The sequence below is a fragment of the Equus asinus genome, chromosome X, assembly GCF_041296235.1.
Source record: "Equus asinus isolate D_3611 breed Donkey chromosome X, EquAss-T2T_v2, whole genome shotgun sequence".
NCBI lineage: Eukaryota > Metazoa > Chordata > Mammalia > Perissodactyla > Equidae > Equus > Equus asinus.
In genome coordinates, this window is record NC_091820.1 from 68355469 (window position 1) to 68378459 (window position 22991).

Below are 22991 nucleotides of genomic sequence, written 5' to 3' on the forward strand. Positions count from 1 at the left end.
GCTTCCTACTTTAGTACAGACATTCTGGATTGCACAATATCTAAACATGTCTGGAGGAACTGTATTACACGTACAGTGTTTAATGGTTACTCAAAAGCAGCCAACAATTCATTTGCTAAAAGAAAATATTTTTGTGTGTTGTTTTAAATCACTAAAATTTATAATGGTGATTAAACAGATTTTTAAAATGACTCAGATATTATATGCCCAATTTTCTAATACATAAGTGTATCTAAACAAGAACATAAATTTTATTAAATGCCATTTAATTATGTTTGATATTTTTAACTTCCTTGCAGAGTTCTTCCACACCAGGAGTTCCAAAGTCAAGCCACATTCAAAGAGAGAGACAACAAATTGGATATCCAAGTTCTGAAGAGCCAGAAATCCCTTATAGGATAGGACGTGCAAAAATGAAATTCAACTATTAAAAGTTTCCTGCAGAAAAATTATATATATAGATAGATATAATCATCTAATCATTTTAAAAGCATACTCAAAATACTTAAAGACAACACTATGAGTATTATTTACCTATGCTGTAAACTATACTTTACCTTTCTTTCTGTATTTATGCCATCAATTTTTATCTCTTTATACCTGTAACTTTTCCTCCCACCCCCATGGCCACAGAGAAAAACTTTCATTTCCAATATCCAACTTCATTAACTCAGCAGGGATGGCAAATACTTGTTATCTCTAAAATTCAGCATAACACTTGCTTACTGATTTATGACATGTATCTCTATAAAGTGCTCAGTGAAATGCATAGAAGGTTGGTTGCAAATTACTTATAGAGAATATTAAATACTTTTTAGTTACCAGATAAATCTAAGGAATTGCACCAAAGCATCAGTATATAAATAATGAATTTTGTTTGAAATGTACAACTTGATTATAAATTAATTTCTTAAAATAAACTAAGAATTGCTAAATGATTTCTGTAAAGTGAGTGGTGCAGTGGAATGATCCCAAGATCTTGGTTCCTCCTTCCTCTATTTTCTTTCTTCCCTTATTCCTTCTTCTCTCCCATTATCTCTCCTTCTTTTAAAAAGGACTTACTTCACACCAACTATGTGCCAAGCATTGGTTAGTTTCTAAGGTACAAAGATGAATCTAAGGTAGTCCCTGGAGCTCAGACTGGTAGAAGAGACTGAGACAAAAATCACTTACTACTATCCAATGTGATCATTACAATGATAGAAATGTATACAAGAAAGTAGGAAATCAAAGAACAATTAACCAAGCATGGTGAGAAATGTGATGATAATGGTGGAGAAATAAGGCCACAAAAAATGGTGATGCCTAAGCTGTCATAAAGCTAAGTAGGAGTTAGCTTTATGAAAGGAGGTTTGGAGAGCGTTTTTGCAAGAGAGAGAAAGAAAAAGAAAACAGAAGTGAAAAACAACATGGAGTATGCAGGGAACTTCAAGTACTGCTGGAGTGTAAAAGTGAGGAAGAGAACAGAAGAGGTAAGGCTGAGGAGTTAGCCAAAGACTAGGTCACGGAGGGTCTCATATGCCTTGTTAAGTAGTTTAGACTAAATCTTATTGGTTATGGGCATCCATGGAAGGTTTTTAAATAGTCATAATCAGATTTTATGATTTAGACTGATCACTCTGATCACTGTGTGGAGGATGGATTTGAAGGAGATAAGATGAGAGGCAGGGCGACTATTAAGAAGGCAAAGATGATGAGTACTATGACTGGAGAAGTGAGAAAAAAAAACTGAGAGGAAAAACAGATAGAAGCATCTTCTTGGAAGTAAATTGACAAGACCTGGAGGCTCATGAGATGTCACAGATGGAAGGAAGAAGTTATTATGTCTGAAAGGATGTTGGCACTATTCATGGAGGTAAGTTTACCTCCTGTTAACAGGTCAACAGGTCAGTGAGCAGGCTGGGTGGGAGTAAGAGAAGGAAAGAGCTGGACATGTAGGGGCAGATTAATGCCACTGTAAACCCATAACTTCCAGACTCAACTGGGCCATTAATATCACCCAGCCATCGGACCACGAGATAGGTCACTCTCCAACTCCCCACAGTGATTAGTTTACACCTTTCCTGGAGCTTTGACTCATTCCCTACTCTTACAATCCCGTTCTCAGGAGATGACCTCACCTTGTAATTTAAAGAGTAAATGGAACCCATCAGATGAGAACTCCCAAACCTACAAATGGTCACGCATTCACTCTCTTATTTCAAGGTGTCTCACATCCCATCTAAGAGCAACCTGTTCTCTGAATCCCATCCTCGCCTGCCTTTACCTGGACCTCGCTGCATCAATTATCTTCCTTTTCTCCTGGGTATCTTCAATTTCTCTCTCTACTGGCTCCATCTCATAAGCTGAAAAATACACTAAACTTTAAGAAAGACAGAGAACCCCTCTGTGGAAGCCATGAGAATGTATGTCACAACATCTAACAAAGGGCCCAAGCTACTGTGCTCCCAAAATCTATCCCTGCATTTGCCTGGAGACTATGCTTCCCCCAGGCTGCTCCTAGCTTATGCCAGAGAGAAGGAGGGATACTAATGTTGGTCCATTTCTGAGAGTTACGGGACCCCTCTGATAGCTTTGGCTTGAGGACTCCCTAATGGCTTTGCTGAACTCCCCTTAGATGGCACAGCAGTCTTGGACACTTCCTCCCAACTTTCCTTTCCTCTCTCCTCCACTCAGTCAGACTCTCAGTCTTTTCCAGATTCCTCCCCATTTTCTCTCAACAGGTATTTCCTCCAACAAAACATCCTTGCACAGTCTAATCCCACCCTGATGTTTGCTTCTGGGAGGGCCTAGTTATTTAACACACCCCCTTAACACCAATTTCCCCTTCAACTTTACTGTTCTTTCCTTCACAGTCAAGCTTCTGGAACGAATTGTCTTTACTCTCTGCCTTCATTTCCTTCTCTTTGCCTCATCCCTCAATTCACACCAATTTAGCTTCAATACCTACTACCACATCCAAATTACTCTTACTGAGGTCACCCATCGCCTCTTGGTCACAAAATCTAATATATGATTTTTAATCTTTATTTTACCAGTCACCAGAATTCATCACCAATGATCCTCTTTGAAACATTCTCTTTGGTTTGTGAGGCTATGCTCTCCTTGTGTTATACTTAACTCTTTGCTCAGCATCTTTTGCTGGCTTCTCCCTCTACTCAACTCACTAACCATTGGAGTTAGGCCCTTTTTTCTTTTAACCCTATTCATTCTCCATAAGCAATTTAATTTGACCTCATTATTTTAATTATCATCTGCAATAACTCTCAATTCTATATCTAAACATCTTCCTGACCTTCCTATGTGGCCATCTGCCTATTGGACATCTCCACTTGGGTATCTCAAAAGCATGGAAAACTCACTATTTCTGAAAGTGAGGTCATCTATCTAGTGGCTTGTGTTAGTTTTTTATGGCTACTGTAACAAATTACTGGAAACTTAGTTGGCTTATAACACAAATTTATTCTCTTAGATTTCTGTGGGTCAGAATTCTGACATGACTCTCACCAGGCTGAAATCAAGATATGGGCATGGCTGCATTTCCCCTGCTCTAGGAGAGAATCCATTTCCTTGCCTTTTCTAGCTTCCAGAGGCTAGCCATATCTGTTGGCTCATGGCCCTATTAAAGGCAGCAATGGTGGGTTGAATCCTCATACAGCATCACTCCAAACTCCTCTTTTGCCTCCCTCTTCCACTTTTAAGAATTACATAGGGCCTACCTACATAAACTCAGGATAATTTCCCTATCTTGAAGTCAGCTAATTAGCAACCTTAATTCCATCTTCAATCTTAATTCCCCTTATCATTTAAGCTAACATTCACAGGTTCCAGGGATCATGGCATGGACATCTTTGAAGGAGGGGCATTATTCTGACTATTGCATTGTTCAAGTCAGAAACTTGAGAGTCACCATTTACTGTTTAATCTCTTTAGCACCCTGTGTCTTTTAAGATTACATTTGTATGCAAGTAAGAGGAAACCTGGATTCAGTACCTTCAACACATATGTTTATTTATCTCACATAATATGAAGTCCTGAAGTAGGCAGTCTAGTGCTGGTGCAGAAACTCAAAAATAGCATCTTTCTAGTCCACTCTTCTCAGCAAATGGCTTTCATCCTCAGCATGTCACAACCATCCATAGTTACAAAGTGGCTGCTTCACCTACAGCTTCACATCCAAGTTCAGGAGGAAAGGGTAATGGCAAATGAGTAAAGGAATGAGACAGAGCACTTGTCAGCTATCTGTCTCTTTTCGAAAACTTTCCTGGATGTCCTACTCAGCAATTTCCCCTTATATCTCATTGGCCAGAACTGGTCATATGGCCAGTCCTAATTGCAAGGTATTCTAAATTTATAAATGAGTAAGTTGCTCTGATCACAATGCAGGTTTTGTTAGCAAGAGGGAAGGACAGAATGGATATTGGAATGGTATCCAGAAGTGTATGCCACTTGCCCCAAATATAATGCTAACCCATGCAGTACTTTTTTTCTCTTACAGAAAGGTAGACGGGGATGAGTAGATGGGAGACTGACTTAACTGTTTCTCCAGCTAGGCTGTTGTCTCAAGAAAATGTTAAATTGCCACTTAGTACTCCACAGTAAAGGTGTTGCCATTCTTGTCAACAGCTAGAGAAAATGGGGTTAATATGATTGTTCCAAAGTTGGAGGAGGAAGAATCTAGCATAGTAATTCTGGCTGCTACTCTACTCTCTCCATTGGATAAGCGGTAAGATCTGATTAGGCCTCCTTTGTAGAGGAGGTAGAAGCATGTAGCTACTCTCTAAAACTTTGAAGAGTGAACCAAATGGACCACCCTTATTCCTTAATTACTCAATCTCTCTGTTTCTTTTTGTCTCTTTTTCTCCACTACTCTCTTGCTCTACTCAGTCTTTCAGCACCCCTTTCCCTTTCAGCCCCTTTCCTCACTGGCCAACTTTCTGGGTCAGTCTCTCCTGGAAAGAGACCTACAGAAATGATCAAGTCCTAAGACCCCTTTCGGGTTTTTCAAATTCCATGGCCTCCAGTGTTGAATGTAACATCTGTTCTGATTCCATAGATGGAGTGGGAATGAAGAAAATGTAGAAGTCTTCTAGTCTAGGCTACAATGAAGCTACTTCTTATTTAGAGTATCTAAAATCAAACACATTTCTCCACCCGAACTAACATTATGGTAAGAGAGCAACTGTCCCTTCCTAGATTTAAGATACATCACAAAGTGTCCTACACTAACTTGTCAACTATTGGTCCTGTTCTTCAGTCATCTCTTCTCAATCCCTGGCGGAGAGGGAAGCGAGGAGGAAGAAAAAGAGAAGAAGTAGCTGACGAGTGTCAGTTCACTTGCAATGTATCTGGCCTCCAATCCCTATCCCTTCTGCTTCCTAAGTATATCTCAAATATATTCCCCTTTCCACCTTTATCTAAGCACTCTGCTGCAAACCTAGTCTAAGACACCACCACCTTTCCCCTGGACTATTGCAACAGATTTCTAATTGGGCTCCCAATAACTACTTGCTTCCAACCAATCCTTTTGCCACAGTACAGCCAGGGTAATATTTTAAAATGCAAATCTAATATTATTACTTCTTTCCTTAAAACCCTTTGATAGCTTCCAATTACTCCAGAATTAAACTTCAAATCCTTACCATACTGTATAAGGTCCTCCAAGATTCCAAGACCTAGGATCTCTGTCTCTCTGTCTCTCTCTCTCTATATATATTTACATCTATACCTATATCTATCAAGTGTGTGCTAGCGTGTAAGATTTATGGTACACGTACCAAGATGTAAGTGCAAAATGCTTTACATGCATTATCTTACACAGTCCTCACAAAGTGCCTATGACATAGGTAATATTATTTTTCCCATTTTACAAATAAGGAAATTGAGGCTTCAAGTAGTTTAGTAACTTGCCTGAGGCTACACAATTAGTACTAGAGCCAGGATTCAAACACAACTAGCCTGACTCCAAAGTTTGTTACTACTGCAGTATACTCTTTCCAGTTTCTTCACACACCACTATCCATCTTTCTCTCTGCTCTAGTCATACTGGATTTTCAGCTTCTCTTTTAGGGCCTTCATATGTGTAGCGCCCATTACATGGATAACCTAATCAAAAATAAGTCCGTGACATTCAGACATTTCTTCTGTGGAAGATGTGGCCATCCTGGAAAAAAGCCTCTAAGTTATGCTGGCCCTGAAAGAGTTCCTGAGTGGTTGAAAGTTTTGTATGAAATGCCACAGCGTCCAGGATAGGAACAAGATTCAGGTTGATGAAAGCTTCCTTTACTCATCCTGAGAGTCATGTAGGACCAGACCCTGGGTGGTAGGATTTCTGTAGATGTTTAATACAACGAAAGAGCAAGCTCTAGCTGGCTCCTGCAGATATAAGCAGGAATATACATTGGATGTTGAGTATTGGTCCCCTCATGATGAGGATGGCATAAGAACATAGTCTGGGTAGTTAGAGATTTTGTCTGTATAAACTGAAGACATCAGAAGCTTCTACTGTAAGTGCTAGAGTCACAGCAGGAAAAGACCCAGGATAGTCAAAGGCATAGTGTATTTACAGGAGATAATATAGCACAGTGGTTAACGAGCTAGATAACTCTGTAATCAGCTTGCTGCATTAAAATCCCAGCTTTTCCACTTACTAGCTGTGGGACGTTGGGCAAATGACTTATCCTTTATGCTCTTGGCACTCCAAGGAATAAACATCACGTTTGAATGTACAGTATATGCTTAACTATACCTTCCTTAGCTGACCTTTCCAAATTTTGCACACAAATACAGTATTTACTCTTTTCAATCCTGTCTGTTCCTCTGGTGTATGCCACCTGGATTGTCTGATTTAACTACCTAATTATGAAATTACAGTCAGGTCTGTTTTGTTGACTCCTACAACTACCTCATAGTGACAAAGGCAATTTGCTTTTTAATTGCTTCCTTTTTTTCCAAAGACGATTTTGGTTTGTCTTTCTGACCCTGTCAAGCAACAATCATAAGTCCTTATATCCTTTACTCCTCATGACTAAAAGAGAGACAAAAAAATAGCACAGGTAACAGTTTAAGACAGTAAGTACCCCCATGAATAGGTTCTCAACCAGGAGAGAATTTTTTACTGAACTCTCAAGGAATAAAAGATTCCACTTACGTAACTTTTTTAACTAGAAATTTCTAGCTAAGATTATTTTTAAGTTTATGCACAATAGCTCTTGTTTTAGTTATCCTTGAAAGAGCTACAACTTTATAGTCTTGGTTACAAAGTTGTTCATGCTGTTTTCTGAAGGACTATTCATCCCTTCTGGGATTTTTAACTGTTTCAGAGGAATTTTCTATTTTTCCTCTACTGTTAAGCTTTTATCTTGATAGATGTTTTGAGTACACTGTATATTTAGTTATGATTAGTCTAGGTAGTACATGTTCAAGTTTTGTGCCTTCACATCATCTGGTTGAGATACTGTGACAGTAAAAATATTCTATCTTAGGAATTATGCCATGTCCTTGCTCACAAAGTTTGTTTTATGACAATTGTAATCTGGAGACTTGGTAGGATTAGGTGAGTGCCTGGCTGGGAGTTTTATTAGACTGGAAGAGGGATAACATTTTGAGTAAGGCAGAAAAGAGAATTTCAGGGAAGTCAGCTAAGACCAAGAGATGCAGGTAGATGTGATAGGACCAGAGAGAAAAGAGAGGTCAAGTTTTCAGTTTCTTTCTCTATAAAATGAAGAGGTTAGACTACATGACCTCTCAGCTCCCTTCCAGTCATTATGTCGCATCATCCAAATCCTGGAGGATGAGCCACGATAAGGAGAATAGGTCCAGAAAGTGGGTCAGATCTAGGAGGACAATGACCAGAGATCAGAAACCCAGGCTTGCTGACTGGGGAACAAAAATCCTAGACCAAAGAATCAGGCCACAAAAAGTTGCTATCTAATTATGGGATCTAAGTGATAGGCACAGGGATCAGCAACAAAAGAGACACTTGATACTGAGCCAAACACCTTTTTAGGCAGGAACTTCCTACATGCCTCCTGCCCAGGGTCACTCAAAATAGTTTTCAAAATAGGTGCAGGCTTGAATCTGTAGACACAAAAGTAGAAGTGACTGTCCGAAGTAATGGGCTAGAAGAACAGAGGGAAAGATTGATCTAGATAATAGCCATCATAGTAATTATCTCTGTCATAGATTGGAGATGAGTTCAAAAGGAAAATTCCTACCTAAAGCTTATCTCCTGAGTGACTTATGCAAAGCCTGAAAAATTACTAGATCTTACTTCTAGAAAGAAAACACTTTTCTTTCTTTTAGCAATGACTTTCTATTGAGATATATTACAAGACGTTTTACATTTTCATGTTCTTAAAATGCATCCAATTTTGTAGTGGGCCATTATGCATGAATTTGAAAAGTCTGGAGCTTTCAACATTCGTAAAGAAATCAGAACATGTTTTGTCTTTTCAAAAAGTTCTTGAAACTCTGTAGTCCTGATACACTTTCCAGGCTTTCCCTTCTGTGTTGTCAGAAAAAGGACCAGTTATTATCCCCAAATAAGAGACAAAAATTTCTGTGTTAGTTAGAAGCCTGAAATTCACAGAATTGTTTTCCTTTTAAGAAAGCTGAGAGTTGGCAATGGCATGCTCACTTTTCAAATACAGGACTGGTGAATATATTAAGATTTCTGATGGGAACCCCAAATTTTAACTGTATGGTATCTGCTTAGGTAGATCCATTTAAAATCACCTATAACAGGGGCCGGCCCAGTGGCGCAGCAGTTAAGCTCGCACATTCTGCTTTGGCGGCCCGGTGTTCACAGGTTCAGATCCAGGGTGTGGACCTACGCACCGCTTGTCAGGCCATGCTGTGGTAGGCATCCCACAAATTAAGGAAGATGGGCATGGATGTTAGCTCAGGGCCAGTCTTCTTCAGCAAAAAGAGGAGGATTGGCAGCAGATGTTAGCTCAGGGCTAATCTTCCTCAAAACAAACAAAAAAAGACCTATAACACATGTATATTACCTGTTTTTGAATCACATAATTAAACTGAAGTATTCTACTATATATTAAATTACTTTATTGCCCAGGGCTCCTTGAAGCAACAGTACTTATCACTAGTGAACTCATTACTGATATTGTGGAACTCCCTTGGTAGCTGTAGTAGGCTAGTATTTCAATGCCCAGAGCCTTATCTTAACAGATATAACCAGATCTGTCACTACATTAACATTCTGATATTTTCTCTGTAAACACCGCAAAATCATGTATTCAGATCCAGAGGAAAAGAATATATTCTTAAGTATAGGAATGAAGAAGGCATTATACACTTTTATGCCTCTGGATGTAGAGGATGAATGCAGGCACAAATCATAGTAGGGAGTATACTGCCTACTGCTTTCAGATTACAAAATGAAAATGAAGTGTTCTTTATGGAAACGATAACACTGGGAGAGAGAGAGAGAGAAAGATTGTTTACTAATTTCAGTGCTTTTCTTGCCTTCCTTTGTAGCTCCACTTCTGGCTATTGGTTAAAAGCTAATAAATTCTTACTATGTGCCACACAGTGCTAAATGTTTTTATGTTGTGTTGCCATTTCAAAGATGAGGAAACTCAAACATGGCGAAGTGAAGTCACTTCTCTAAGGTCATAGTCCTAAGTAGCTGAGGAAGGTCTTGAATTCAGATCTGACTCTAATGTCAGTGCTCTCAACTACTGTGTTAGTTTCCTGTGGCTGCCATAACAAATTACCACAAATTGAGTGACTTCAAACAATAGATATTCTCTCACAGATCTGGAATACAAAACCATGAATTCAAGGTGTCGGCACAGTCACTTTCCCTGCAGAGGTTCTAGGGGAGAATCCATTCCTTACCTCTTCCAGCTTCTGATGGCTTTGGGATTCCCTGGCTTGTGGCCATATCACTCCAATCTCTGCCTCCATCTTCACATCATCTTCTCCTTTGTGTGTGTCTCTGTCTCCTCTTCTGTGTCTACCTTAACAGACAAGCAAGATCCTTAAGCTAATGACATCTTTTGCCATATAAGCAATGTTCACAGGTTCCAAGGATTGGCTCATAGACATACCTCGTTGAGGCCCACCATTCAGCACACTACAACTACTATGATACACTTTCTCCTATTCAGTTTCTTTTGTTCTCAGAGATTGACATTTTAGCAGGCATTGTTAATTTCATAACCAATATCCCCTTCACCTTTGCTAAGAGAATCCCAATTTTGTTTTTGACATCTAAGGTTGTCCCTGTTTTTCCAGCCTCCTTTGCAGCTAGTTCCAGCCAATGAGATTGAAGGGGGAGTATGATGGGGAGAGGGTTCTGGGAAAGTTTTTGCCTTCCTGATGAGAGGAGACAGACTTCCCTGGTCCTTACACTATATCAAGAACTCCACTCCTGAATATTTATCCAAGAGAAAGGAAAACTTATGTTCACACAAAAACCTGTACATTAATAGAAGTTTTATTTATAGTAGCCAAAATTGGGGGTAAAAAGCCAACATCCTTCAACTGGTAAATGAATAAACTGTGATACATCTATATGATGTAATACAATGATAAAAAGGAATCAGTTACTGATACATGCAACAACCTGGATGGATCCCAAAGAATTATGCTGAGTGAAAAAGCCAATCCCATACTGTATGGTTCCATTTTCATAACAGTTTTTGAAATGACTACATTTTAGAAATAGAGGGCAGATTAGTGGTTGTCAGGGGTGGGGTTGAGGAGATGGGAGAGTTTGCCGTGATTATAAAAGAGCAACAAGAGGGATTCTTGTGGTGATGGAATTGTTCTGTATCTTTAGTGTGGTGGTGGATAACAGAACCTACACATATAATATTGCATAGAACTAAATTCACACACACGCACACACACAAATACAAATAAAAGTGGGTAAATACAAATAAGATTGGTGCATTGTATTAATGTCAATTAATACAATTAATTGCTATATTGGTTGCTATATTGTACTACAGTTTTGCAAGATGTTACCATTGGGGAAACTGGGTGAAGGGTGCCTGAGATATTTCTGTATTATGCTTTACAACTACATGTGAATCTACACTATCCCAACAAAAGTTTCAATAAAAACTTCAGTGTTATTGTATATTTATAGAGGGCTAAAGGATACAATAGGAGGAAGTACCTAAACCTGCCTTGGATGTTGAGAAGGGGAAAGACTTTGTATTGAAAGATATATCTAACCTGAGTCTTGAAGAATGAGTAGGAACACTTTGGTTAGATGGAGAACAGATATAGAGGATATTCCAGGAAGAGAGACTAGCAGACAAAGAGATCTGAGAGAGCATGCTGGATTGAGGGAACTGCAAGTAATTCAAGTATAGCTGAAACATAAAGAGCATATGCAGGAGATATCTCTTTTCTTGAAATGTTCAACTTTAGCAGTAGTCAAAAAGGATCCCTGGCATTCAACACTATGATACACAAGAATCAAAAGGGAACCCCAGAGCTTTCTGTTCTCCAGGAATTTAGGAAGGAGCCACACCTTCTAACCTGATCTCTACCTTTTCATTACATGAATGAAGAATCAGCCTCATATCTCTCTGTGATCCTTGCAGGATCCTCATCTCTCTCCCTCTCACGGTCAACACTCACAGCTTCACAACCATTACTTGCTCTGAGATCATCAGGATCAGCTCATTACACCTTTTATCTCTGTTTACTTCAATCACCTAAAGAAGTCCAGAAATTCCAAATCCTGAGACTCTAATCTGCATACAACTCTGCACATTCTCCTTTTGACCCTTTTCCCCACTCATCACAACCTCCTAAATCTCTTCTACAGTGTCTACTGGAACTTACAGTTCATCACCAGAAAAATTCTCTATATACTCAACCTCTTTTCTGAACATTCCTTTTACCTTCTTGATCTAGGAATGCTAGCTCTCATGAAGACAATGCTTCCCCGAAAGTCCTATCAAGTAGCAACTGTTTTCTTTCCTGTATCTTTCAAATCCTAGAGGTGGGTTAAATGTCCTACTTACACCTTATTGTCACTTCCAGACCATACACTCACTCTCTTCCCTAAACACTCCCCAGCTTAGAATTTCAAGTCATTCATTTATTCATTCATTCACATATTCATTCATATAATAATCATTTATTGAGCAGCCTACTATATGATAGGTATTATTCTAAGAGCTGGGGATACAATGGAAAAAAATACATTCAAAATCCCTGCCTACATGGAGCTTATATACTACCCCTCCTTATTGGAGTTATACCAGTCATTTCTTGAGAAGATTAGCTTCTGGCCCACTAACTGTCATAACACTTAATGATTTCAATATCTAGATTAATGAAGTTTCTAATTCCTTGGCCTCTCATTTCCTTGATCTTTTCTCTTCCAGGGATCTTGTCCCTCACTTCACTTCAGCCATTTACTCCCCTAGTCTTTCCCTAGCCCTAGTCATTATCCTCTCCATAATCTCAATTTTTAAACATTCCACTATCTGATCAACACCTCCTATCTCGGCAGCACACTCCTTTTTAGCACCTTGACTTTTTAAATTCTTCAGTCTTCACAGGATATGCACTCCTTTGACCCTATCAGCTTTTCACCGTTCCTCATCATTCTCATGCCTTCACTTCCCCCTTTACCTAATTCAAATTCCATGGCTCATGATTATAATCAGTTCTGGGCACATACCATCAACATTCTTGCCCTTTCCTTGCTTGTACTCATCTGCCAAAACTCAATCCTGGTTAAATCAACTTCTTTACCTACTTTTACCTGCATTCATGCAGCTGAAAGTTGCATGAGAAAAGCACACAACCACACTTACTAGTCTCCAGATTCTTGACCATGAACCTTGCCTGTGCTCTTACTACTACCTAGCAATCATACTAAATTTCCTTAGTCCAATCATGTTCCCACTCTCCTACATGTCGATTTCATATCTTCTCCTTTTCAAATCTCCAACATCGCCTATCTCTCCTCACTTTAGCTGATGACCTTCCTGCCTATTTTACTCTGAGAAAATTGAAGCAATCAAAATAAAACTTCCAACTGTACAGTAGTGTAACCTTATCAGGAATGAGGGGAAGTTTCTCATTTTAGAAGTATTCCAGCTAATTCCAGAAACTCTTAATGAATTCATAGGTCTAAGCAAAAGTCATCAATTGCTGCTAACATCTTAACAAGAGAGGCAACTGGACATTATGTGCCTCCTGATGGAAGTATGCAATACCATTTACGAAGTATTCTTGCAAAATCCCAAATCTCACTAAACTTCTAGAAGAGAAATTACAGAGAACGAAGAACATGTTAAAAGTGACCATGAGGATGCAAGCAGAAAAATCTAGGCTGTGGGAGATTCTATAGGACAAAATACTCAGTTTTTTTCAACAAATAAATAAGGGAAAATAGTTGGAAAGAGAATCTATAGATTAAAAGTGACTGAATACACACATCGACCAATTGCAATGCATAGACCTTATTTGGATCCTGTTTCAAACAAACATTGCTAAGAGACAATTGGAGAATTTTGAACACTGGAAATTTGATGATATTAAGGAACTAATCTTTTAGGTGTGGTAATGTGGTTATATTTTTTAAAGAGCTACCTTTTAGAGACATATAACGAAGTATGTATGGTTGTAATAATATGACATGTGGGGTTTCCTTCAAAATAATCTGAGGAAAGGAGAGAGTATAGGCGGGGCTATAGGAAAAACAAGATAGATCACGAACAGATAATTGTTAAAGCTGGGTGATGGGAACATGGAGGTTCATTATCCTATTCCGTGTATTTTTATATATGTTTGAGCTTTTCCATAATGAAGAAGTATTAAAAAGAGAGATTTTCCACAAGCAATCAGAAGAGAACATCCTACTGACCTACCTGCAACAGTGCACACATATTCTGCCTCCCTCTCGCCATTATTCATGCTCCCCGGTAAGGCAGATCCCTTCGTTTCTGCACTGGAACCCCTTCCCTCTTACCTATTCAAAGATGTCATTCCAGTAATTCTCATTTTTCTCACCTGCACTATTAATTTTTCCCTCTCTACTGGGTCAGCCCCAATCCACATATAAACATGCTATAATCTTCCACATTAAAGACACCCTGTATCTTCCTCCAGCTATTGCCCCATTTTTCTGTCTTTTTAGAGTAAAACTCTTCAAAAGAATGTTTTACATTCATAGTTTCCAATTCTTCCCATCCCATTCTCTGGAATCCATTCCAACCAGGCTTTTACTCCTACCACTCCACTGGAACTCCCACTGACCTCGATGTTGCTAAATGCAGTGGTCAATTCTCAGTCACCATCTTATTTGAACTATCAGTAGCATTCGATGCAGTTGATCACTCCCTTCTCAAAACACTTTCTTCACTTGGCTTCCAAAATAACATACTCTACTAGTTTTCCTCCTTCCTTGCTGTTATCTCCTCAGTCTCCTTTGGTGGTTTATTCTCACTTTTCTGATCTCTAAACAATTCACTTCCATAGAGTTCAGTCCTTTTCTTTTCTATCTACACTCTTTCTTGATCATCTCTAAATTTTATATCTATATCCTGGACTTTTCCCCTGAAATTCGCACTCTACTTGGATATTGAACAGGCATCACAAACTTAACTGATCCACAACTGAACTCATAAAAAACACGCTTCCTTTCTATAGATTTCCTCATTTCTGTTGATAGCAACTCCATCCTTCCAGTTGTTCAAGACTGAAAACTTTGGAGTCATCCTTGACTTCTCTCTGCCCCACATCCAATCCATCAGTGAAACATTTTAAGTCTACCTTAAAAATATATCTAGAATCCAAGCAGTGGGTAGCACCCACTGCTACCACCATGGTCAAAGCCATCATTATCTCTCATCTGGATTATTGTAATTACTTCCTAAATGGTTTCCTTGCTTCACCCTTTGCACTGTTGTAGTCCACTCTCAACACAGCTGCCAGGATGATCTTTTTAAAAATATATGTCAAATAATGTCACTTCCATAGGCAAAATCCTCCATTAGGTCTCCATTTCCATCAGAGAAAAAGTCAAAGTTATTATAATGGTAAAAAGCCCACAATCTGATCCACGTTTATCTCTCTGACTCCAGCCACACTGGCCTCCTGGCTACTGAGTGATATACTAGCCAAATTCCTGTCTGAGAACCTTTGCTGTTCCCTTTACTTGGAATGTTTTTCTCCCAGATATCCACCTAGCTCACTCCCTCATCTCTTTCAAGTGTTTGCTTAAATAACATATTCTCAATAATGTTTTCCCTTAACATTCTACTTTTAATTGCAAACCATCTTCCAAATTCTTATCCTTCCCTGCTTCATCACTGTCTATCACACTCCTCATTTTACTTAATCAATTGTTTACCTTTTGTTCCCCTCCCTCCTCAATAGAATGGAAGCAATATGAAGTCATGGCTTTTTGTCTTTTTTTTCCCACTGATGTACTCCCAGTTCCTAGAACAGTGTCTGGCATACAGGAGGTGCTCAATAAATATTTTTTAAATTAATCAGTAAGTGAATCTAGAGAGTTAGGCTGGAGCTAAAGCACACCAGCAGGGTTGACATATCCATTAAGTACAACAGGCACTGTGCCTAGGACCTTTAAAGGTCATGAAAATGTTTTAACTTTATTTTAAAATCAGAAGGAAAAAAGGAATATAATAATAATGAACATATAATAATGAATCCAGTCTGAATCATATTAATCTTTATACCAACACAGTCATAAAACAGAATTTTTAGCATATTCTTATGGAGCAAGGCAAAAGTCTCTAGGGCCCATGAAAGTCATGATGTAGTCTTTCACACTAGGTTTTACAAGCTTAGTTAAGGAGTTGAACTTTATCTTATAGAGTAAAGGGGAACCACTGAAGGATTTAAAGAGGATAGCAGAATGATTAGATTTGCATTTTTAAAAGATCTCTTTTATGGGTGTGAAAAGGATAGACTGAAGGAAGGGGACAGAACCACTTAAGAGATCTGTTAGGAAACTACTGTAGCAATCCAGGTGAGAGATGATAACAGCCTGAAATATGATAGAGGCCCTGGGGATGGAGAATAGAAAAAAAATATTTAGAAGGTAGAATTGATAGGGTTTTTCAATGACTTCTTATTGTGAATGGAATAAAATCCAAACTCATTACAAGGCCCTGAATGATCTGGGCTCTGCCTTGAACTTCATCTTGCATTGCTCTCCCCGTCACCTACTATGATCCAGCCACAGTGGCCTTCTCTCAATTTCTTAAATGCATAAAGATTTTTCTGGCCTCAGAGCCTTCAGATATGCTTGTTCTCTCTGTGTGTGTCGCTCTTTACTCAACTCTTCTTCTGACTAAAATTTTCTCAAACTTTAGGTCTCAGCCTAAATATCACTTCCTCAGAGAGGCTTTACCTGAGCGCTCACTCCTTTTCCTTCATAACACTTTCCACAATTTGTATGCATCTGTTTGTTAGTTTTATTATATGTATCCCTCAACTAAGAATGTAAGCTTCAAGAGGCAGAGACACACTAGACAAGTGTTTGGCACATAGTAGGCCCCCAAAGAATATGAATGAATGAATGACTTGATAACACTTGGTTTGTTTCCAATTTTTGGCTATTTTGAATAATGCCGCTGCAAAGGTTCTTATACATATTGTAGTTGTTGTTGTGTTTATGTATGCATATCTGACAGGAGAGGAATTGCTAGGTATCAGGGTGTGCGTATGTTCAGCTTTAGTAGATACTGCCAGAGCCTTTTCCAAAGTAGTTGTAACATTACAGAAAACAGTCACAAGTTGCCTAAATCTTACTTAGTTTGATGTGAGGTAGATTCCTATTACAGGAACTCAAGAAATAGCAGGGGTATTGCAATGGCATGTTAGAGCTATATGTACTGACTCCTAAAGCCAATCGTGTGCATCTCTTTCAACGTCCGTATTCAATGATGTCACATTGGTAGCTTAAAATTGTCCATGGTGGGAGTATTTTACATCACGGAAATCAGGAAACACTGTAAATCAAAGTTCCCATCTTTCCCCAGACTGTTTATCAGCATATCACTGGACTATTCTAAAGCACACAAACAAAGTTTAAGCAAGTCTATGGCTACTCATAGATATTTAGCCTTGAGTACATCATCTGAGATTCCCAGAAAAGAATGTAGGGAAGAGACATATTCAAATTGTTCTGTTAGTAAAGATGATAATAAGATTAATTAAAAATAGCTAATACTTATTGAGTTTTTACTATGTATCAAGCATTTGACTACGCTTATAAGGATTCCCTCTTTTAATTCTCATATCAATTCTCACAATCCTATGAGGTGAAGTACACTTTAACTTCTCATTTTGCAAATGAGGAAACTGAGGCAAGTTTTAAAGTTTTGGCCATAGTCCCTAAAGTGGTGAGTGGTCCGTGTGAGTTCACTCCTGCTTTGACTTAAACATTAGATCTTTATAAGCATGTAAACTCCATGAGGGCAGAGACTGTCTTGTTCTCATCTTCATTGCCAGTGTCTAGAAGTGCCTGGTACTAAATCTTTATTGAACAAATAGGTGATAAATGAATGAATGACTGTCTGACTGAATGAATGACTAATACTAGGCCTCTATGCCTCAGGTCTCTAAAGCCTTAACTTATTAACTCAAGAGTTTCCTCTAGTCATTATATTCACTTTTTCTCATCCAATTCTGTCTTGAACGTATTCCAACCAGGCTTTTGTCTCCACCGCTTTACCAAAAGACGTTTGGTCAAGATCGCCAATAACTTTCACACTCCCAAATCTAATGATCAGTTTTTAACTGTTATTGTACTCAAACTGTCTGTCAAGTGCATTTGATACAGTTGAGCATTCATCACATTTTTGGTAAAAATTTTTTTAAAAATATGATTTTTAAATAAATTTCAAACAATTGAAAATGTTTACCTTGAAACTTTTGCTCTCAGTTAAGATGGAGTAAACACGTTCTTCTCTTTATCTCCTACTGAATTCAAATATAAAACAAGGACAGACTGCACAGAGAGCTGTTTGAGAACTCTGAAAAGTAAACATCAGCAGGAGGATCAGCAAAGAAAACCAGAATTCAAAGTACCACTGAACCAGTGGTTAATTTACCCTTCTTTCCCCCTCCAGTATTCCCTGGCCTGAACTGGATGTAACCTGAAACCCAAAAGTGAGCACAGGAGTGAGTGAGGGGGGTAGGCAGAGAGAGCCATGAGAAATCCACTAGTTCTGGCTGGAGGAGAGGAAAAGAGAATTCCTAAAGCTCAAAGAGAGTAAGGGAAAACACCATTTGTTTTTTTTCTCTCTCTCATTTTTCTCCATTCAGTTGACCTAATCAAGTCAAGCATCTATTAAAAATATCAACATACTCCATAGGATATGAGCAAGACCCAGGGTCTCAATATATTATGCAAAATGTACACAAACCAAATTATTCAGCATATGAAGATCCATGAAAATCTCAATTTACAGAGGAAAAGACAATCAACAGATGCTAATGATGAGATGACAAAAGCTTAGACTTGTCTAACAAGGACTTTAAATCAGCTATGACAAAAATGCTCAAATAAGCAATCACGAACACTCCTGAATAAAATATTAAAATAAAGTATCAGTAAAGAAATAGAACAAAGAAGAATCAAATTGAAATTTTAGAAATGAAAAATACAATAACCAAAATAACTAAAAACTGACAAAAACCTCACTCTCTGGATTCAATAGCAGAATAGAGATGACAGAGGAAGGAGTCAGTGATCTTGAAGTTAGAGCAGCAGAAATTATCCAATCTGGATAGCAAAAAGAAAAAAGACTGTAAAAATGAACAAATCCTTAGAGACCTGTAGGACTCCAACAAAATGTCTAAATTTCATATAATCAAAGTCTCAGAAGGACTGGAGAAAGATAATGATGCTGAGAGAGTATTCAAAGAAATAATGACTGAAAATGTCCTAAATTTGGCAAATTAACTGACATAAATATACAAATAAAAAGAAGCTGAGTGGATCCCAAACAGTTTAAACTCAAAGAAATCCAAGCCCAAACCCATTATAATCAAACTGCCTAAAACTAAAGACAAAGAACAACTGGAAACTGAAATTAAAAACATAAAAAGCACACTTACAATAGTTCCAAAAAAAGATGAAATACTTAGGTATAAATCTAACAAAACATATATCGAATCTGAATGTTGAAAACTACAAAATGCTCATGAAATAACCCACGAAGACTTAAATAAACGGACATACTGTGTTACATGAATTAGAAGAATCGACATACTAAAGATGTCAATTTTCCTCAGAGATCTATAGACTCACACCATATTAATCAAAATCTCAGCAGAATTTTTTATAGATAGGTAAGGTGATACTAAGTAGAACAAGAATAGCTAATACTATTTTGAAAAAAAAAACAAAGTTAGAAGAATCCAATTTTAGGAATACTAAAACGCCAAAGTAATCAAGTCAGTGTGGTATTGGTGAAGGGATAAACACACACAGATCCATGGAACCTAATAAATAGGATGGATATAAACCTACATAAACATGGCCACTTGATTTTTCACAAAGGTGCAAAATCTCACTGGAGAAAGGATAGTCTTTTTAACAAATGTTGTTGGAACTTCTGGTCATCCATATGCATAAAAATGAACTACAACCTAAATCTCACATTTTATACAAAGACTAACACGAAATAGATCACAGATGTAAAAGTAAAGCCTAAAACAAGAAAACTTTTAGGAAAAAAAAATAGGAGAAAATGTTTGTGAGGTGAAACTAGGCAAAGACTTCTCAGAATCCATACCAAAGCACAATCTATACAAGAAAAAAATTGATAAATTGGATTTTATCAAAATTAAAAACTTTCGCTCTGTCAAAGACACTTTAAAGAAAAAAAAAAAAAAGACCAGGTGACAATGGGTAGAAAATATCTGCAAATCACACATCTGATAAAGGACTTGTACCCACAATGCATATTTTTAAAACTCTGAAACTCAACAATAAGGAAACAACCACATTAAAAGATGGGCAAAGAACTTGAACAGACACTTCACCAAAGAAGTTATGGAAAATAAGCACATGAAAAGATGTATAACATCATTAACTATCAGACGAACGTAAACTAACACTACAATGAGATAGCACTGCACATCTATTAGAAATAAAAAGTAGTGATAATACCAAATGCCGGTGAGGATTTGGAGAAATTGATTAGAGGGTTCAGGTGATGACAGCCTGAACTCCGTTATAAAGTTTTCCATCAGTCTTTCCTCTAATGTTTCACCCACCAATGATCATTGCCTGATCTGTTACCTCATTAGAGGCTGTAAAATGGTGATGTTCTACATTTATTTCTATATTTCTTCTATAGTTATTAATTGTACTTCTTGTGAAAAGAAGAACTTTCCCTTACCAAAACTATGGCTATTTGGTTGCCCTGAAATAGTTTGTACAGGAAAAGTACAATAAAATACTGAGTTATTTTCTTCTAATTGCTAACTCTCAGAGTAAGAAGTTGATGGCTTATTTACCTCAAATGGTATCCAATGAGGTTTTTGGGGGGAGTGCGGGAGGAAACCTTTATTTCTTTCTCAATATGCTTAATCAACTCACGATTTCTTATATATTCAATGCGTTTCATCACTTGCAGTTAACATTTTTTGATGCTCTTGTGTAGTTTTGACATGATCCAATTATTCTTTGATGGTTTTCTTGCTCACTGACAAAACAATATAAGATAATCTCATCTTATTTATTTCTTATCTCAAACCTGGAATTAGCTATTCCCCCAAGAAGTCCTGATACTTTTTATGTAGAATAGTATTTTGAGACCTTTTGTGCATCATTTTGTATTTTTTTACTGTACACTAATTTAAAGGAAAAAAAATTTGTACTCTCAATATTGATTTAAATTAGTTTTATTATAATATTACTTAAACATAAGCGACAGTAGAGCCATGTATAAATAAATGCCTTAGGCTTACGATGCTTATACACTTATAAAACACAACAACAAACAACCAAACTAATAAATTAACAGCACTAATTTAATGTTATGCATTATATTGTTTTGCTGAAACTAAATTACAGTTCACAACATAAATATGATTCTGCAATAGCATACTGAGTGCAGCTTGTCTTACTATATGCCATGGGCTGACTCACTTCTCCCACCACTTCATTCTAACTACCAAGAAATTGTATTATGTACAGCACACCTGGTATGAGGACTATATAATTTACAAACAAAGTCTAACTCCTTCATTTCAAATCAACCCAAAACAATTAAAGTTTTACTATCTGGTGTCAATATGCTTGTAAATACAAATACACATGTAAGTGTTATAACGTATGACAATGTTCAGTTAGAAGGTAGTCTTCTAGATGACCCAGAATATGCTTATGTTAATTTATTTTAGATTATTTCCTTGGGAGATGGTCAGGTTACAGGTAAAGCAAGAAGGCTACGAGGTTTCATAGAAGAGGCTGAGGTTAAAGGGACTATAGCTGACGACAAACTGTAACTTCAAAGGCATATGAGGAAGAAGAGACGGCAATATACGGTTTCTAAATGTACCACAGCAAAACACTATTAGTTGGCCAAGATTACCAGAGGAAGCAGAGGGAGTGAAATGAGCAAGCTATAAAACAAAGCAAGCTACAAATTGCAAAGAATTTAAAGCACCTAATTAATATTATTGGTCTAGGGTCTAATATGAAACGGTAAAAACACTGAAGCATGAATACAAAAATAACACTACTTAAAATAATAACACAGCCAGCCATCTTTAACATGGTATTTAATTTACTCCTTTAAATAAACATGGACCAAATATCTAAAAGACATATGGGGGATGGTCTTCCACATTGTTGTCCTGCTGGGATGTCCACAAGTGTCCTCCTGTCCTTGCCTGGGACAAGTCATCCTTGACTTCTACTGGGAATTGACAGCAATGTTTAAGCAGGGGCGTGAGATAACCAGGTTTGTTTGTTTTGTTATGCAAGTGATCTCTGTGGTCGTGTAGACTCTACACTGTAGAAGATATGGAGTGGGGTAAAGAAACACTTGTAGCAGAGAAATGGGTCAGGAGGCTATTGCACAGTCCCACCTGTTGGGGGCTTCAACTGAAGTGAAAATGGAGTGAGGAGGCTTGATTTGAGATATTTTTCTGATTTGGTGACCTCTGATTTCAGGATTTGATGGGCAAACGGAAACAGAGGAACTAGTCAGGAAGGCGTTGCAGTAATCCAGGTAAGAAGGGACGTGAACCTGAACGAGATAATGATATTAGGAATGGAAAAAGAGGGATGAATTCCACAGATATTAAAGAAGTGGAATTCTCAGAACATTTTTTTTTTTGGAGGAAGATTAGCCCTGAGATAACTACTGCCAATCCTCCTCTTTTTGCTGAGGAAGACTGGCCTTGAGCTAACATCCATGCCCATTTTCCTCTACTTTATATGTGGGACGCCTACCACAGCATGGCTTTCGCCAAGCGGTGCCATGTCCGCATCCAGTATCCAAACCGGCCAACCCCAGGCCGCCAAAGCGGAACGTGCGAACCTAACCGCTGCGCCACCAGGTCAGCCCCTCTCAGGACATTTTGATGGACAAGATATTTGCAGAAAGAGGGAAGAGCAAGGATCAACTTCAGGTTTTAAAAATTATCTACCACAATGTACCATTCACAAAGGTGACTGATGTAAAAACCCCACACCTTTCTCAGCTTTCTTCCATCAGTGTCCTACTGAAATTGTCGCTGGGAGAAGACTTTTCAAGCAGTATTTTCCAGGGTTTCCAATATAGAGACGTGTCATCTATGGGAATACGCTCATAAAAATACTCTTTTTTCATCTAGGAGGGAAAATAGTGAAATAAATAACACCTACAGGGGTCAGCAAAGTACGGCCCACAGGCCAAATCTGGACGGCTGCCTGTTTTTTTAATGGCCTGCGACTAAGAATGGTTCTTACACTTTTAAATAGTTGAAAATAATTCAAATAAGAATAATTTTTGTTATTA

At 37.9% G+C, this 22991-nt stretch overlaps 2 protein-coding genes across 4 annotated transcripts in view; one reads left to right on the top strand and one right to left on the bottom strand.

Moving 5' to 3' along the window:
* The window catches only part of LOC106822370 (uncharacterized), a 52813-nt gene extending 51873 nt beyond the window's left edge, over positions 1 to 940 (top strand). The window contains exon 7 of one of the 2 annotated variants that reach the window (XM_070502924.1): positions 300 to 940. In XM_070502924.1, coding sequence (XP_070359025.1) covers positions 300 to 431 — 132 coding nt within the window. In that variant the 3' untranslated portion in view covers positions 432 to 940. The remainder of the gene's footprint in view (positions 1 to 299) is intronic. The other variant, XM_070502925.1, reaches the window with a different exon arrangement.
* Positions 1 to 22991, bottom strand: part of SATL1 (spermidine/spermine N1-acetyl transferase like 1) — a 123238-nt gene that overhangs the window by 99161 nt on the left and 1086 nt on the right. For both annotated transcript variants that reach the window (XM_044763512.2, XM_014827512.3), the window contains exon 2: positions 9862 to 9983. The gene's annotated coding sequence lies outside the window, so the exon portion shown is untranslated. The remainder of the gene's footprint in view (positions 1 to 9861; positions 9984 to 22991) is intronic.